General features: G+C 33.7%; 1 protein-coding gene across 1 annotated transcript; it reads right to left on the reverse strand.

Moving 5' to 3' along the window:
* Positions 1-542: 542 nt before the first annotated feature.
* Positions 543-7,810, reverse strand: LOC136813318 (non-structural maintenance of chromosomes element 1 homolog). Its single transcript, XM_067069834.1, has 10 exons — positions 7,786-7,810; positions 7,280-7,415; positions 6,799-6,920; positions 6,283-6,360; positions 5,064-5,165; positions 4,175-4,216; positions 3,418-3,534; positions 2,479-2,546; positions 1,683-1,783; positions 543-1,217 (listed from the first exon to the last, which is right to left on the reverse strand). Exons 2-10 carry the CDS (start codon positions 7,389-7,391, stop codon positions 1,132-1,134), a joined length of 828 nt encoding a protein of 275 aa, XP_066925935.1. The 5' UTR covers positions 7,392-7,415; positions 7,786-7,810; the 3' UTR covers positions 543-1,131.
* Positions 7,811-19,730: the final 11,920 nt, after the last annotated feature.

The raw sequence follows: 19,730 nt of genomic DNA on the forward strand, positions 1-19,730 counted from the left end.
TCAGTCCTTTTAAGGGCCAATTTTCAACTTTGGCTCGGACATTACCCTCATCTCGGAACACTAGTATATTCCGGGTACTATTGGGTACGTTGTAGATGGTCTGATCCATATAAAAACACTTTTAAATAATCTGAAATTATTCGGGATTTTCCCCCTCTTACCAAATCCTTTCATACGTATGAACCAATTCAGATATCAAAATTTGTCAAAATATTGATTGAACAGGATTGAAGCCTTTCATGGTTTTCTAGCTTTGATGTGGTATTCTGGAGATGTTTCTTTCCCCATATTGATATTTAGTTTGTTAGGATGCCATTCAACCAAGTCAGACATTATTTTTTCCTTCTTTTTTTTTTTGTTAGAGCATTTTCTAAAATAAAAAAATAACCATAGTATCAATTATTAAGCAACAAGTTGGATTAATATGAGGTCTTTATCAGAAAATGACATTAAAGCAACCAATCAATCAAATAATATCAAATTATTAACCCCCCCCCCCCCCCCCCCCTTCGCTTCAGATAAAACATAAACTGACCAAAATATTTTCAGAAAGGCAAACATACATGGGATTAAAATATTTTTGAACACTAATTGGTCATTGAACATGTACACTTGACACTGTGTCGCCTATGTGACAAGATTAATCAAATTAAGCCTAGTTTTGAAATAGAGTACGCCACTAAAATCCCATATAAAACTAAGACGAAATATAAAATACTACTAAATAGAATGTACAATTTTTACACAAATGACTGAATGATTGACCCAATTAAAAATATGTTATGCTTTAGATTGATGCGAAACATCCAAGGGTGACGATGCAACATTTTTGTTTTCATTTTACTCCCAGAAAGATTTGAATGTTCTTACTTCGTCTAATCATTTTTGCAGTTTCAGTTCCATACTTTTTTCTCATTATATTAGAATTTCGACGTGTGATCATTATAAAGAGTTATGAATAGTACAATATTCCGCATTGAATATTTCAAAACCAGGTACAATTCTTCACAACTCAGTTCAATCATATCAGATCCTTCCAAATATATCAAGATTATCTTTCGATAGCCTGTTTAGTTTGAAGAAGCCATGTTGAAGGTAGTGTAAGACCCTTGAGGTCTATGAGGAGAATTTTCACCTTCTTGCACGCTTTTTACCACTAGATGTTGAGGGCTGTTGACTGGATGTAGGTACATTACGATGATTTACCACAGTTTCCTCTGTAATACAAAATTTATGATGAAGTTAAGGTGTTTTTTTATTATAACGAATACGGTTTCAGGCCCATATAGGTCCTCTCTAAGCCGATCGTTTTTTTCTAGATAATAGAGTGATATCGTTTGCTTAGTCGTCAATTTTTAATTCACAAGCTTTTCCACATTGGATTGACACGGATGTGGAGCAAGATTGGTCAGAAAGAGGAAAAGAACAACAACTTTATCAACATAATATAACAATAGGGAGACACTGTCCTAATATGAAACATGTGTCTGATAAGAAACGGGAACACTTATGTAAAAACAAAACCTTTAACTTGGCAACTGATAAAATGGTGGCATTGGTTGCCATAGGGATTAAAAAAATTTATCGAAAGTCTTCAGAAACGATTGGCACTAAAATTGACACTTAAGGTTTAATGTAAAACTGTCAAAAGAATGCTAAACTTTGTAAAATTCTATCAATACCTAAGTTGATGCTATTATTGTTATTGTTGGGTTTTGACAGCTTGATGATAGTTCGAGTCCACTCGGTTTTGCATTTGGGGCATTTCCTCTTGTTAGCTGGCCTGCAAAATAAAAATATGATATAATTATTATCATGAAATATAGGTCTTGATATAGATCTTTCAGATTCATAACCTTAACAGAGCCCCTCCAGCCACGATATCACGAAATATTTTGTCTTCAATTACAATCACGCAAATTAGCAAAAAAATGGACAATCACGCATCCCTTTGAAAAAGTCCAAATCGTGTATCACGGCTCAAAAAATTTTCAAATCATGATCACGTTTTAACCTCTCATCACGCAATCACAGAGAAAAAATTTCCAAATCACGTAATCACGCTGCAAAAATCATCACGAAAACGGCTTGGGGGGTCTCCTTAACAGAAGTCAAATAATTGTTCATAAAGGAAAGTCTCCCTTAACTTATCATTCCTTGTATGAGAGAATTTACTGTGGCTTTTCTTACCGGGTGTGCCATTGACATTTTTTAAGATTGATATTTAAGGTTTTTGAACATAACTTTTGAACAAATGAAATTTTAAGTTAGGCTTTCCGCTGAGTGATTCTGAAACAATCTTTGAAAAATTTATATTCTACTGTCTACAACATCATGTCAAAGAGAGTAACTTATTTCTGGCACACCTGGTACATTCATATGTTGTTGTTATATTTTTTCTCTAAAAGAGAAATAACAAAAATAACAAAACAAGAATTTTTCCAATCAAAATAGTTTTCATTCAATGTTTAAACTTACAATTTTTGAAAGCTCAATGCAGCACAATATTTGTGTAGTTTTACATCACACTCTTCACATATATCACCCTGTAAAACAATAAAGTGCAATTATAAAGTTTTCTTATATGACACAGTTTGTAAGATTTAACTGAGGAATGGGCTCTTCCAGAAAGAAAATTGAATATGGAGGCTGGAGGATATAACAGTTTTTGGAAATTTGTCTGTTGGACAACAGATCCTAACCTCGGACAAGCATCAGTTGACCCCCTGGACATTCATAATTAACCCTAAATAAGGCAAAGTTTTTCACTACAGTACTCCCTGGACAAAATATCCACCCCCCCCCCATGTACAAAAATTTTCTGGAAGAGCCCAATTGAGTATTCATTAGCCAATTAGGTATAGCCAAAAGCTATTGTCCAGTCTCCCATTTAGGATAGGACACCGCTCATTTTAGAAGTTGCTCGATCCACTTTTCATACAATATTAGCAAAAAATATGAAACGTAAAAGAAGACAGTGCTAGATTCATTCCTTCATCCAAAATGTGGCGCAAACTTTAAGGCACCATTTGTTCTTTCTTATGAAAGGTTGGAGACCTTCAAACAATGATAAGCTCTGATTTAAAAACACCCAGCTTAATATTTGATAATTTCAACACATGGAGGCAGAAAAATATTTGCTTTCCAAAGCCATTTCCCCTAATTTAAGCGTCAACAGAGGCAATACGGAAAGTTAGGTAGAGTGGAAGATTATCTTTTCAATAACCTACCCCTGACTATTTCAAATTTTCAGCCCCTGAACGCACGTTTCAACCCTGGACTCGACCCCCTAGACATTTAACACATCCGCCCTATGGACATTTCAGTTATATGAATTTTTTCAGTACCCCTGGTCACTTTTATCTTTAATCTCCCATGAACCGATATTTTTTCTAGAAAATAGAGAAAAAAACATACCATAACAACAAAATCATGACATAGAGGACATTCACCAATTTGTTCTTTGTATTTGTTCCTCAAGTATTGGCCAAGCTCAATTGTTGTTCGAGGGCCAAAGAATACTTTACCATCTTTCTAAAAACCCAAAGTTTCAAGTATTCAAGTATATAAAAAACATATCAGCCATTCTAATTTGCATCGGCATTCGGCTATTGCCGACGTAAATGCCAACGTAAATTTGGCTTTTGCCGACGTAATAGTGCTTACTGTACTTTAGAATCCAGAGTTTTTTGCCAACGCAAATAAATCTAAATTAGAAAAGGCTGCATATAAATTAAAATTAGCAAAAGTCCTTTTTCTTCATGACTTGGGCCAAAGCCTTATACACCTACCAACTCTTAGCAGCTTAGCTGGTAACAAAAATGCTTCTCAATGACGTATATAGAAAACACATGTGAAGAAAAGTGCACTTGTGAAAAATGTAAAATACCCTTGTATTAAAGCAATAAACTAACGTTGATTTAGTTAAGCTATTCAAATGCTAAAAATTGTTTGCACTCAACCGTAAAGACTTAGGGAAAGTTTCTTTAGAGTTTTGGCAGCAATATGCCTGGTTTGATTTAGTTTGAGCCCAAAAATGTCGTTTGCTGAGAATAAAATCTTCCTCACAGCAGACCCCTAAAAAGCCAACCGTGCTGCTGAAGGTTTATAGGTGTACTATTTCAGATTTACAGGGGTCTAAAGAATTTCAAAAATAAAAGAAATATCTGTATACTTCTGTTAGCCAACCATCTTCCACAAGTTTCATAATCAGCTCCTATAAGTGTTGAAAAAAGGTTCATGAAAAATATTTGAACAACACACAATAATCATCACATGGTGAGCTCTACCTACCCTAAGGGAACTAATTATAGTCCGGTTAAACCTCTTTATGGATGGCCAGCCTGGCCTGCTCCCCAAATTTATCTATATAAGAAAGTTTCAAGTTTTGTAAATTTCTAGTAATCTAATGTTATGCAGGCAAATAAATTATCTTTGAATTAAATTGAATTGAAGCGGGAACTAATTTCCGCAATACACAGGTTGCAAAATTAAAGTCTGAAGACAAATCACGCTTTTACTCAAAAATTGTATGCGCTTGTTACATGACATTTATTTCTGATTGGTTCGAATTTATTGACACTAATGAAGTTATCAGCTATAAGTCGTAAAGCAAGTAACAGGGGAATGGGGACTTTTCAAATTTTTCAAAGAATTCCCACGAAAATAAGTTCTCTTTAAAAATAGATGAATTCTTTACCAAGTTTTCATATTAATAATTATGATGTTTTGAAAACACTGGTTTAAACAGTTAGCTTATAACATAATAATGTTTTGACAAATGGAAGATAGTGGTAAATAGTAGTAAGACAAGCTTTTGTAATTAATGTATAATTGCAAAACGAAAGGGAATTCATGATATGCACCATTGCGATGTCTTCTGACATTACATCACTGACCCAACAGCTGATTGGTTGTAAGTGACGTAAAATAAGTCAATACGTCAATTACAACCAATCAGCTGCTGGTTCTGTGGAAGACATTTCAATGGTGCATATCACAAATAAATCAACTTAACCAAGAACTGTAATTCTTTGCACATGCACATGCTTTAAAAGACTTACTTCGGAAGCTTGAGCTGGAATCCTTTTTGTAAGATCCATTCCAAGATTGACGAGATCCAGAGAAGATACTGAACCATTTTGTGATTCAATAATCAAATTCAGCTGGAAATAAGTTACATTACACTTCGTTGTGGGCAAGTCTCAAGATTAGTGTCCAAGAAAAGTAAGAAACTTCCTGTTAAGCTAACCTTAAATTTCAGATTGAACCTTTTCTACATAGTGAGGAAGGTCTCATCTACATGAATAAGGGCCAATATCAAAATGTATGGTCAGCAAAATACCGGGTGCAGCAGAAAAAACTTTGGACGTTTGGCGAGCCACTGAGGCCGAACAAAGTCTTGTTTAGACTCAAAACCACTTTTATTAGAAAGAGGACATGCTACCTTAAATTTTGCGGTATAACTTTTTAAGTTTGGTCAAGTAGTTGTCAAGTTATAAGCTTTTGAAGTTAAAATTCACTTTTCGAAAAGTGTGAAAAACACGTAATAAAAGGGTATTAAATTAAGCATTTTTAAGCGTTTTCGATAAGAATTTTTTTCAAATATTTCTAAAAACTGACTATTTACTAAAAACTGACTATGTTGTAAACGAAAACTGCTTTTAAAAGTATTTTAACAATTAATTATGTCGTAAAAGTCGTTAAATAAGTCAAATACTGAGCTATTTTTTCATTATTTGCATAAATTTAATACACCTTTTTTTACGTGTTTTTTACACTTTTCGAAAAGTGAATTTTGACTTCAAAAGCTTATAACTTGACAACTACTTGACCAAACTTAAAAAGTTATACCGCAAAATTTAAGTTAGCATGTCCTCTTTCTAATAAAAGTGGTTTTGAGTCTAAACAAGACTTTGTTCGGCCTCAGTGGCTCGCCAAACGTCCAAAGTTTTTTCTGCTGCACCCGGTAGAAAAATCTTTAGTCTTCTTGGACACTGATTTTGAAATTGGCCCTTTTGATTTGACAATGATGACTTTATACAATGAAATAAATATAATCACCAAATGCTCAAGAAAATTTGAAGGAATTATTGAGTAATTTCTTTATTGAAATAAAATCTACAATACACTGCAAGAAGATTGCGCCAGCATGAAACCACTTTGTAGCAATTGCAAATCAATTCTTTTTTTCTTGATATCACACTTATGTTACAAAAGGTTTGACCTGGCCCTCTTTCTCAGCCAATTGACATTATTTGAATCATTATGATGTAAACTTACAGCCAATTTGATAAGTTCAATTTCATGAGCTTGATATTCTGTGGCTAACTTTGAATGTTCATCCTCTGCTTTGTTAACCTTAAGGAGTATGGAAAAATTAAAAGAAAATATTTTGGTAATAAAGATGATATGGAAAGTGCAGTGCGTCCCTTATTCTGACAAATCAAAACTAAGAAAATTATTTCTCAAGACTACGAGCCCCGTCCAGGAGAGGTGAAAATAGTTCTTTTTTTTCATTTAAAAATTCTCTGTTAAGCAAATGAAAGGAGATAAATGATGTCCTTTAACTCTTTCAGACCCACCCACACAGACCTGCCCACTGTGAAGTATCCAAGTGATAATGCTGTGTCCTGGAATCCCTATGGGTCAAATTTTTTATTTTTGTTCAGCTTCAGCAATCCTGGTTATTTAAAATCTATACAGATGAACTTTGGGGCACAGTGCATGTCCAGGGAACAAATTGACCTTTGTAAGTCTGACTATATATCAATGAAAAAACATGCAGATGAAACATACCAAGCTAAAATAGACGTGACCAGTATCTTCAGCACATCCTCTTCTTATTTCCATGAAAAGCGATTCTAGTTGTTTATTTATCAAACTGATAAAGTCAAGAAACTCATCAGGATTTCCATCAGCTGAAAGATAGATGTCTTTTGTTGAAGATTAAAATGTAGCTTTCACCCTACAGATTAAAATCATCCATCAAGAAAGTACTTAGTTCGTAGGATTTTAACAGATTGAAATTTACAGTTGAGCTCATCTGCAAGATGATAGGATTTCACAAGGACACAATTCAATACCTTTCTTACTACCAAATTATTATTTTGCAATGTGTGTAGTAAACATTTAAAGTGGTATTTTGTTATTCAAGAAATAATTATGTTCAAAATTATTTGTCAACTACAATATCTGAATATTGATTTTTTGGAAGACAGTTTTAAATATGAAAATCCATCAAAGTTTGTATCTTTATTAAAAATAACTAAATTCATACCTTCACAAATATTGCATACTTTCATGTACAAATCTTTTGCTTCTTTTTCCTTGATTAGTCTTTTTGAAACAAAAGCTTGAAGAAAAAGCCTATGGCCATTATGATAAACCATGTTCTAAAATTAGGTTGCTAACAATCTAAAAGAGAAAAGGTTTATATAAAGTGGCAAATTTTCTTCTAAATAATTATAATAATAAATTTCTTCAGACAAAATGCAACATTCAGCATTCTGCTATAGCTAACTTTGAGATTTCCTTTTATTAGTGCTTGTGTGTATGTTCTTTTAGAAAATTTTGGTGGTCATTACTCAGAAATTTCTTATTGGAAGTTTACCATGGCTTGGATCACGAGATTTACGTTTAAATAGCCAAACGTTTTAGCCAAAAGTTAACAAGATAGCAAGAATAAATGAGTAGTGAAGGCATAGTCGGTAAACTTGACCAAGCATGTTAATTTTTATTTTTCATACATGTTTCGATTTAATAATCATCATCAGTGTTTTTAGTTCTTATTCACTAATTCTTAATGGAGTGAATTTTTTTATCTGTCAAGATAGATAGCAAGAATGTTAAGATCCAGTTTAATAAAAAGTAATAAAAAAGTGTGACATACAAACCAATTACTTCTTTCGAAAAAAAAATGATTGTATTTACTTCCTTGCTTCTCTTTTTGAAAAATTTTAATTACATAAAACCTAATTAATGGTTACTCTTCATTCATTTGTATTTTCACGCACACGCAAATACCAGGTGACCCAGAAATAATGTGGACTTTTACTATATTCTTTTTTATTTGTTGAGTTGGAAAGCAAACTTAAGATTTGGTTTATAACTTTTTAAATTTGGTTCATTGGTTCTCCAGCTTTTATTAAAGTCAAAATTCATGTCAAAAATAGGGTATCAGACTTCAAAAGCTTATAACTTGAGAACCACTGAACCAAATTTAAAAAGTTATATACCAAATCTTAAGTTTGCCTTTACAATGACAAAAGAATTCATTTTTAAAAGTTCACATTATTTTGGACATCGTTAGCCATCAAACCCTTATACCTTAACCCTTATGCATATTGATTAAAATTATTAAAATGGGCACCAAAATTCTGGCTAGTGATTCAGCAAAACCCCGTCAATCAGACTGAATCTGCATTTAGCAATAAGCAAAAAGCTCGTCCCAAAAAATCTGAAAAATGGCAAAAAATGAAGTTTTCAGAATGTCAAAATTTTTTATATAGACATAAAGAATATCATTTCATGAACAATATGTGAAAAAATCAGAGCAGGAACATGCTCCATTGAAAAGTTATGACCAGATTTCCGATTTCCAGGCTAAAATCCCTGGAAAGCTCACAAAAATTAAGATTTTTACAAAATGGGCATATAAAGGCTACAAAGTAGTTTACCTTACCAAATGTTTTTAAATATTGATAATTTTGAAGTTACTGAAGAAATTAAAGTCATTTAAGATGTCCAATGGAGTTTTTTGGTGGTCTAAAATTCCGTTGCGCCGTGACGGAAAATCATAATTTTTAAATAAAATTGAACAAAGCAGAATTTTTTCAGTTTTTAAATGTTTAAAATATTAGACTTATAGGACTGTTGAGAATCACTAAAAGAATTCACTCTAAAACACCAAGGTAATTTTTTTAGTGTACTTTAAAGTTTGCGTTGCGCCGTGACGGAAAATCCAGGTTGGCGTTTTAAAATTATCTTTTCTCCAAAACTTGTTCATCAATCAACTTGATGTTTATATGACATGTTCAAACAAGTCATCTGGTAATATTTAGCTGCTAAAATTTAATTTTAGACTTAGTCATACCTTAGAAATAGCCAAGGGAAAAATACAAACAGATTTTTTTTCAAAAATGTTTCATTCTCATTTTTTTCCAAAAATGTCCATATTTTTTAAACAGTGCTAATTTTTCATTAGATGATTGTTGATCTTCGAAAATACATGCCCTGGGAAATATTTAATAATTGTTTTGATGGCAACATGTTGAAATACGATGAGAAAAATACATTATTCATATTTGTGATTTTCATTGTTTCATCAAATTTTAAGCCAAAATGGGCCATTTATTGACCTTTCAAGAACCAATATCTTTCCAGCACATTCACAAAACCCCATGATGTTATATATCATTGAAAGCAAAATTTTTAATAGATTTTGAATATCTAATTTTTAAAATCCACAATTTTGTTGGGTGAGAGCTATAGTGCTTTAAGTAGTTTTTTCAACAGCTGGGACGAGCTTTTTGCTTATTGCTATTTCAGGGATAAAATTGCCTGCAATGCAGCAAGCAAGTTACCTGCAAAAAGCGTTAAAACCAGTTAAAAACATAAAAATAAAACAAAAAAACTAGACAGTGAACAAAATACTAATTTCTAATTAAAAAAGACGGGCGTTTTCTAATTCTCCAATCGGCGCCCAGTCATTTTGAATGAAAACAAAAAAGTTAAAAGGGCACACTATCAGTTTTATTTTTTAGTGCTCTATACTATGATCGGTATTTCTTTTGAACTTTTGAATTCTATGTTTAGAATTTTCTACCCAGCCCCGTTGCTATGTGCGCACGTCCTGTTGCTAAGACTTTTGCTTGAAATTGAAAGCGAAACCAAAATAATTTAGTGCACACTGCCGTTCGCGTAATATTGATAAAGTGAAAGGAAGTCCTGACTGAATAATGAGTGTGTAACTAGCCGCGCAAGTGACGTCAAACGCTCCATCATTTTGCCACTAATTTGTTCTTTTTCGTTCCAGACACTCGCATGTGCAGGCCTGTGTTCCACTACAGATTTTTTTCATATTTTGATTTAAAAGCCTACTCGGTGTAAAAGAGAACTTGTGTATTTTTTGATACGTCGTTCATTAACTCAAATCAAATGACTTTAGAGTTTCGGTGAAATGGTGGCCTAATTGCCGTCCCATGTTTTATTAGACAGTCCCAAGTTTTTAAAACAGTTCATCTTCTCGTTCTGTTGAATGCGGAAATTGGGCCTCGAGACCGTATTTCCATTTTTTGCTTGTTGCAAACATCCATCATGCGGGAAGCTGTTTGTTAAGTTATGACTTTACTGCGCCTTAACCTTATTCCATGTTATGCTTTGTGTAAGCCAAATGCAATAACAGTGCTCAATGTTAATGATAACAGAGCTTTTTATACTTATTCCATGTTAGAGAAAAAAATCTAAAACTAGACACCAGTGTCATTCATACGGGTTGTTGTAAAACATGGATTAGCTCCATGGAGTACTCTAATGGAGTACCCCCAAAAATACCTGTCAGAGCAATGAATATCACAAATTTAATAATCAACCTTTTCCACTAGCTATAAACTGCCAATTTATAGTAATCAAAAGAATTTCCAAAGTATTTGTTTGTGAAAAAATGGCTTCCATTTCTGGCAGTAAAGCTCATATAGCGCTGCTCTCTGCTTAAAAATCTTTGTTGATTCTACAACTAAACAGACCAGATTTAGCTTGCAGAATAGCTCTGATATATCAAACACTTCATAATATTACATATAATATCAGGTAATTGTAGTATCATAGCTGTCAACTCTCCCGCATTGGGCGGGAGACTGCCGCATACAAACGTTTTCTCACGCGGGAAAAAAATTCAGCCAAATCTCCTACATTTTCAGGATTTTCTCCCGCATCTCCCGTATTTTCAAAAGTTTTCCGACTTCCTGAAAAAAAAATCAGATTTTGAAAAAGCGGCATGGCAAAATTTCCTGAATTTGGAAAATTGGGACGAAAAAATTTTTCGAAAAAAAATTCTGATAAAATCGGACTTCACGGGAAAATTCACTCGATTTCCTGATTTTCCGATTTGGAAAAATTGGATTATCCGGGAAAATTTTTCTGACTTGAAGCTCTCCCGAATTTTTGCAAGGCAAAGTTGACAGCTATGAGATGTATATAATATTATGGTGTTATATTATTTATTTAACACCGATAAGGCACTACCGTAGAGCTTTCTTAAGCAATATTTTTCTTTTGTCCTTTTGTCAACAGACAACAGACAGTTACATCAATATGCCTTCTTACCTGTCTTTAAAAATATAAATAAAAGTAATCATGGAAAAGGACGCGAAAAAAAAAGACATAAGTGTGAGAACAGAGTAATCAAACTCGTTAGAAAAAGTACCATTAGAAGTCATAAAAAATCAACCTGAATAAATGCAATCGAAATTCCAGAGAACTTCATAATTCCCCAAACAACATTACATTACTATGTCAAACTCCCATCACATAAATTTTACAATTACGTCAGAGTAGACTACGCTCGCCACGAAGAGGTTTATTTGGAAAGGGTAATTATATTTTATTGTTCGCTTCTTTTTTAAAGATTCGCCGGGTTGGAAAAGCATGAATTTCTTTGTACATATTTTACCTACCCCAAATATTTAGGAGGCTGAGTTTTAAACGAATCGTCAAGTTGAAACGAACGATAAAAATGTATCAAGGTCTGTTTTATTTACCCCCTGGTGACCTAACAAAAGAGACTTAACTCGATGTTACAATCCAATTATTGAAAGTTTGTCTCGGCCTTTTTATAATGAGCGAGACATACGTTCTCTGATTACGCAATTTTCATATTGACATTTTCGAGGCATTTTGATGTAACTGACAGACATTTTTAAAGAAAATTTTGTGACAATCATAGAATACATAGCTTATCAACACATTACCAAAAGGAATTTTTATCATACTCAATATGATGCAGGCAGTACGACTGGATATGAGAGGGCAGTTGGGGACAGTCTGTGAGAGAGGTTACAGAGGGGTTTTAGAGCATTAATTATTCATTGTCATATCATTTCAATGGCTAAATACACTTAAATTAATAAAATAATAAGACAATCACAATAAATGGAGTTGCCCAACTTATTTCTTTGATATAAGAATTTCACACTCAATCTGATGCAGATGGCATGAAAAAGGATATAAAAAGATACCATTCAGAAAGCAACATTCTTACTACAGATCAGAGTGGTTTCAGAGCAAATAAAAAATTATACAGGTCTTTATTTTCCTCTCGCGGCAATCTAAAATCTGGTCTGCAATATTTTTATAGTACTCACAATAGGTGACTCCATTGGAGTACTCCATGGAGCTAATCCATGTTTTACAACGACCCCATTCAAACAGGTTTAATCAGGATGGAAATGAATGAAAAGACTAACACAGAAAAAACACTAGAACTTGTTAAAAATTTATCTTATCCTCCAGCCTATTGCCAGGCATTCTTTGATTGTCTATTCGAATTCGTATTATAGAAAGAACAAATATATTGGACGGATGAGAATCGAGACAAAATAAAAAATACCACCATTTTAGAGATGCTAGAGAAATTTCCAACATGTTTTGGCAGGACCCTGCCGACGCACCGGACTGTCCGGTGTATTTGTCCGGTGGCAAAAAGTATCCTTTCGCTACACCGGACGCGATAAGTCCGGTGTCAGTCCGGTGTTGCATACAGGGAATTTTGGGCGCCGGACATTTATGAAACAAAAAATTAAGAAACACCGGACGCACCGGACTGGTCATGTCCGGTGTTTTGATTGTCCGGTAGAAATAAATATCCTTCTCCGACACCGGACATACGACTTCCTTAAGTCCGGTGTAGAGATTGTCCGGTGGTAAAAAGAATTCTCATTTTACACCGGACTTTCGCGTGTCCGGTGTTCGTTAAGTCCGGTGCGTCGGCAGGGTCCTGTTTTGGCCAGGGCTGTTTTCAAGTATATTTCTAGCTAATAAAAATTCAGTTACGAACAGTAGCTGTAACGATTCAGTAAAGAAAAAATGTATACCTACAAAACAGAAAAGCCCACATGGACCCACATGGCATGGCCATGGCATGGGGAGACGTAGTGGGTTACTACCAACAACTTGCTCCGCATTTTGCTGGAGAAATATCTTTCGCGCGCTTTTCAGCCTCGTTTTGGAAATTGAAAGTCAAGCTTAATAGCAAAGAAGATTTTTTTCTATGAAAAAATCTGGAAATGTTAAGAATACTTAGAAACTTATGGACCAAAGATTGACTTTTGAGTTTAAAATCAAAAGATATATCTGTTTTTGGAAATAAAATGGATGTTTTGCACTAACATTTATGTTAAAACTAAGATTTGAAATCGAGCTGATATCTAGCATGCCTTTATTACTTATTCCGCTTCAATTTTTCGTGCACTCGCATCGCTGAAATGCACATGGCTACTGAAGTTTAAAAAGTGGAAGTGTTTGGAATCTTGACCTGCATACCTGCTGATAACTTTTGGTAAGATCTTAGGTACTTAATACTAACTTCATTTCCTTCTTTCTCTGCTAGCCTAGTCCCTGGCTCATAGCTGTCAACCTTGTCTCAACAACAAGGCTCGTGGATACAATCAACATAAAAGGGGTTGCGGAACGACCGTTCCGTTTTCGCAAAGCGAAGAAATTTCGACACTAACAAATTATTTTTATATAGCCGTCCCGGCGTCGTCCGAGACGACTTCTTACTCCTTTTATTACGCTCGCTTTTCTATTTTTCAGAAACTTGTAGGGATTTGTTAGACTGGAGTCGTTTATAATGCATGTAATACTAATAATACCAATACTAATAATAAAAATACGGGATTCAGTTTGTATAAACGACTGGAAGAATCCGGTGTTCCAGCCTTATAGATACAGGGGCTAGCTACGCAGAAACTTGCGTAGCGAGAAAACAATTTATCAAGCAACAACAAACTCTCAAAACGAAATCAACTCAAATGAAAAACTTTCAATACACAAATCCACACATATTTTTTTTCTCAAGAATTATTTTGAGCAGGAAAAAATTATAATTGCAATATTGACATTTTTCTTTTTTTTGGAGTTAGTGCACAAAGGTTTCTAGACGACTAAAATTGTTCCATTCATTACATTTTGCTTTATTTCTACTATGTATAAATTAGTCGTCTAGCTTGCTAGACTAGGGATTTGTATACAAATGTACTTATTTTGCGAGAAGAAATGTTCTTAAATTTAGGCCTTTTTCGTAAAAATTGATGTTTAAAATTTTTAAGGGGACACTAAAATTAATGCACATTAAAAAATATGGTGAAAGTATTTTTAGTTGAATTTTGATTTTTCTTCTCCTTATTAAATTGTATAAATTTGTCATAATTTCTTTTGTTGAAAACCTTCAAACAATAATGTTTTTGACTCGCTAAAAATAATGCTCATGCAAATATTGGTGAAAATTGAGTTAAAAATTTCTCGCGAGAAATCGGTCATACTTTAAACGTGTTTTTTTTGGGTTTTTGGGAGAGGAAAGACTATTATTTTCCTCACGCAAGGATGAAGATAAAAAACAAATAGAAATTCAAATTCAGTATTAGAGGTACTTGGCAACACCGATCACTCCAAAGACCACAGTGCTTTACGGTGGAATATAAAGAGTGCCTTTTTTCAATACCTCTTAACAGAGTCAACAATTATTTAACAATTAAACTCAATGCGTAAGTAAAAGCGTTTTCATTTTGCTATCTCAATAGAACAAAAACTAGCAAACATTGATTAAAAAATTTCATAATTGAATTGGGAATAAGTCATCAACTTTTCTCATATTGTCAAGTCCATTAAATTGAAATGTTTTTATCAGAGTATCAAATAGAAAGGAAATGTCATCGGAGCTTTATTAATCTCAAGGGTAATCATAAATATGATGTCTTTTTGAAAACTCAAATTTTATCTTCGACGTATTCCCATGTGAATAAAAATTATTTCATAACCGACATAAACTTTTTTTAAAAAAAACTATAAATTATGCTGATAGTGCTATTGCACAGTCAGTTGTGTTTCTCCATCAAGGAGAAATATGCTCTCGAAAAAGCTAGCGAAAAAGCCTCATGCGAGAATGCGAGAATGGGAGAGTTCCGATTTAAGCGTATTATAATATAGAAGTGGATCTTTTATTGATATATAATGTTTTCCAACTCGACTATTTCTTTTTTATAAGAATTTTATAAGAACAATACGAGGCTCAAAAATTAAATACGCCGGGTTTTGAGCAATTCAAAAACAATTTCAGGCTGAAAGTGACAAAAAAGAACACACATGTTTCTTCTGCAATGGCTGAATGACCAACAACAAAGATATTACATTAGGTTTTTTTTGCGTGATGAAATTTTGTCTTTTAGTGAGTCTATTTTTGCGATATTGTGTGTTCGGCAAAAAGATGTTCCCAATGTTTCATTTATAAAATCAATCCAAACCAGTCCAAACTAATTTTTTCAAGAACCTTGCCCTGCAGAATAAAATTAAAAAACTTCTATAATTCATATAAGTATATCTAAGTAATGCCATTACTATTTATTAGGCGGTAATAATAACAAGCGTTATCTACAATCTCGCGTCAAAGAGTTTATGAAAATATAAGTTGATTCGCCAGTAAAAAACACTTTTTTGTGAAAGATATCTTGTTTGAAAAAATATTCGAGCTAGCATCAAAAGTAACATATAGGTACTTTTATCATTTAAGTTGTCTTTTGGGCTAAAGTCATCATCAATCATGCTTTTGTTATCACTTTATCGTACAAATATAAATCGGCATTATTCTAATTAATGATGATCAAGCTCCAATGTTAAACAAAAATCTCTCGAGAGTCAGCGCTGCAGCAAGCGATAATGGAGGAATCAACAATCAATCAAGCCAAATCAAAATGATTCCATTATCGAATAAATATTGAAGAAATCTTCAATGACGAAAATAGCAACTAGTAATTATCATTTTGATTCTGCTTTCCAGTACAGTCTTCTCTTTTGTCTCGTAAACATTGCACGGAATAACATGGAACTGGCACAATTTATATTCAGCAGGATAGGACCATTTTATTATTCTCCATCAATCACAATCTGTTCATACAGTCATAATGCTATGTATATTTTGGTTTTATGCTGCTTCTTTGTTGTGCACGTTCACCCACCAAAAATCTGAAACACTGCTGATTCAGCCAGTCGGCCGATCGGTAGTTATAAAAGTCACCCATCACATCAATCAAGCTCCTTCACCTGAACCCTGAAGACAGAAGAGATGAAAATAATTATAGTTAGAGTAAAATGAAATAAACACACGACCCATATGAATAAAAATAAGCCTGTGGAAAGAAAACATGGCCATATGATATCCATGAAACACATGACATGGCCGAGAAAAAAACATTTTGTTTTGTGAGATGAAATCCAATTTAATACAAAAAAGTCAACACAAAGAAAAAGTACTAATGTAACATTCCAAATGGTAGTTGAAACTATAAATAAAGGTGAAAAAAAATGAAGATTTACCTTTCAATGGGCCATAATCAGTCCAAAAGTTAATGCATGCACCTCAAAAACCGAAGAGATTCGTTGGTTTTCAGGGCCATCTTTGTTGTTTTGAAAATGAAAACGCAGAAAAAAAGACTGGGCCCAGACATCTGGAAGAAGCGGGAAAAAAGCAAAGGAGATAAAGCTTTGACACTCTTACTATTAATTGTACAAAAGTTGCAATTTTAATCAAAAGTCTTACTTTATAATACTTTTGATATCAATCATATTCTATTGCAATAAATATTTTTACAAAACAGATACTTTTAATAGTGCTACAGAAAATTGATCCCATCCAACACGAAGCAAAGTCGATATGTCACCCTACGATTTTTTTTGAAATTTTCGTACATATAACATATACAAATTTTTTACGCCACACGCCCAGATCTAGAGAAAGGATGCTACACTCCCTATTCGGGCGCTTCGCGCCCTCAAAACGGTCGTTCCGCAAACATTTCTGTCCTGCCTGGCCCTGGCTGCTGGCTGGGCGGCTATGAAAAATTGTTCTGTTTCCGTTGATTGCAGTGGGTATTATAAATCTATGTGAGGCCGAAAGTTTTTAAAAATCGCTCAGCCTCATTTATTTTCTGACAACCCATGCTGTTGTGTTTCAAATTAATTTATTGTCAGTGTTTAGGCGGCAATCACACAAATATCTTCATTTTGCGTCCTCGTTGCCGTTGGGTCTAGAAAGTGAGTCGGTCGGTCGGTCGTAAAAATTTTCGGGTTTCCATTGGGCTCTTCCAGAAAAAATTTGATATAGGCAGGGGGTGGACGACAAGAATTTTCAGATAAAAAAAGCACTGGGAAATCCAGACAATTTTTCAAAGTAACTTTGGAAATTCTGCTCAATTTTTTATTTGAACCCTTGGAAATTCCGCACAATTTGTCAAAACTTTGAAAAAAGTATCGGAAATAGACCTTTTCGCCTTTCCGTCCGCCATCTTAAATTGTATGCAAAAATACAGGAACGAAAATGCCGTGGTTGGATTTAGTTGGAATGTATGCAAAACATATGCAAGTTTACACAAAGATTAAAAAGACAACAAAGCATCTTATAAATAAATATTATAATCATTAGAACAATAAAAGATGGAATTTCTTAATCCAAAAGGAAATATTTACAGAACAACAAAAGCCTTTTAGGAATTTGTTCTTAAAGATATTGCATATTCTATTTTTTCATGCCATAAAAAAATTCCACGAAGACGGAGTACACACATCAAACTTTCAAAACACGCAAACAACTGAAAGCAGTAATTATGACGTCACACTTTCTCAATGTTTTGATTTGATCATTTGGCGGCTCTATTCCCAGGAGAAGAATTTGCCGTCAGCCGAATAAGGATTGTTTTTTACCTTTGCGGGTGATTTTTCAGTTTGAGTTTCTGTCTAATGTTATGGTCTTTTGAAGTGCTTGTTCAGGGGGGGCTCTACATGTTCAGTGTAGTGACCCATGGCTGGTGGGGTGGTGGTTTTTCGAAGTTATTTCCATTTAGTACATGGTAGTAAAAAGGGTGGTCTCCTAAAAAAAATCCCTGAAAAAATTACTACCATGTACTAAATTGGGTGGTATCAAAGTAAACTTTAATTTTAAAGGATAGTACAATGTAGTATATTCAGCTAGATTTGATCAAACTAAATCGAAAAACTGCCAGTTGTATTATCGTACTGCCCTGTACTGCATGTGCCATAACTAAAATCTTTTTTTCTTCTCTTTCTTTCTTTTTGTTATGTTTAGAAATTTCAATTTCGAATATTTGAAATATTCGAATTTCGAATGTTTACATAAATCAGTGCTGATTTTGCCGTGACGTTTAATGTTATTGAAGGACTTACTTATTCAAAACATAAAATAGTCATTAACTCAAGAAATGATTTTCAATAGGTTTACCGTATTACTTCGAATAAACGCCCCCTCGAATAAACGCCCCTCCTAAAAGAAAAACTATTTAATAAACAACCCTCAAATAAATGCCCCCTTGGAATGAACGCCCTCTCTAGTGGAGGGGGGTTTATTAGAAACTTTTGACTTTCAATACAGATTTTAGTAATTTCTTGTAACCAGAGCAGTTTTCGATGCAATTTTAATCGTTGAACCAAAGAAGTTTTGCACTAAAATCCTGATAAAGAACTAAAACAAAGAAAGGACATAGTTGCTCTAAATATTAGACTTTAGACTGAAATAATTAAAAAAACGCCCCCTTCTTTTAAACGCCCCTCTTAAAATCGAAAAAATTAAATATTAAATAAACACCCCGGGCGTTTATTCGAAGTAATACAGTAAGTAGGTTCAAGGAGCCAGCGAAAGCTTTTCTATCCCAAAATTTTAGAATAAAATCATGGTTAGTATCAATGAATGTATTTGTTATTGCTTTTCAGTACTTTTTCAAAAGAACCAGAAATGGTGGTTAGTTTCCTGCAGCGTATTAAAAGGGTGGTATGAGGATTGAAATGGGTGGTGCTAGCTACTACAGGTTACTAAAAGGGTGGTATAGGGATTTATATGGGCGGTGATATCTACTACAAGGTACTAAAGGGTGGTATAAGGATTCGAATTGGTGGTAATAGCTACTACATGGTAGTAAAAGGGGTGGTCCCCTAAAAAAAATCCCAGAAAAAACTAGTACCATGTACTAAAAAAGGGTGGTGGTCCCAAATTTTTTAGAAATTACTGAAAATCAGGTTATTACCCCATGGGTTACTACACTGAACATGTACCCCCCCCCCCTGGCTTGTTCTAAGAGATGAGTGAATATAATTGTTTTTAGTTTTCAAGAGAAGCAAATTTAATCTTTTTTCAACAAGATTACACTTTAATATAATGCCAATTATTCATGTAAGTTTTTAATTCATACTTTCTTTTTGCATATGTTTTACATACTTTCTAAGGGAATTTCACCACGGCAATTCGGCCACCATAATTTTTGCATACAATTCAATATGGCGGATGGAAAGGCGAAAAGGTCTATTCCAGATTTTTCTACCAAAAAATTGATTTTGTATTGGAAATCCAGGAGTTTCAATACACCGTTTAGGAGTCTCGCTATCTTCACGGTACTCCATTGCAGAGGCCGGTAAAAATGGTAGGTAAAAATGCGCACTTTAGTACTGTGAAA

Source organism: Clytia hemisphaerica, unplaced genomic scaffold (assembly GCF_902728285.1).
Source record: "Clytia hemisphaerica strain Z4C2 unplaced genomic scaffold, Clytia hemisphaerica genome assembly, whole genome shotgun sequence".
Lineage (NCBI taxonomy): Eukaryota > Metazoa > Cnidaria > Hydrozoa > Leptothecata > Clytiidae > Clytia > Clytia hemisphaerica.

Bases quoted from the DNA above. Each gene is read 5' to 3' on its own strand.
- LOC136813318 (XM_067069834.1), bottom strand. From the start codon at position 7,391: ATGGTTTATCATAATGGCCATAGGCTTTTTCTTCAAGCTTTTGTTTCA. The intron at 4,217-5,063 runs GTAAGTCTTTTA...CAACACTTATAG, and splicing joins TTCCAGCTCAAGCTTCCGAA to GAGCTGATTATGAAACTTGT. The intron at 1,218-1,682 runs GTATTGATAGAA...TTTGTATTACAG, and splicing joins CAATAATAGCATCAACTTAG to AGGAAACTGTGGTAAATCAT.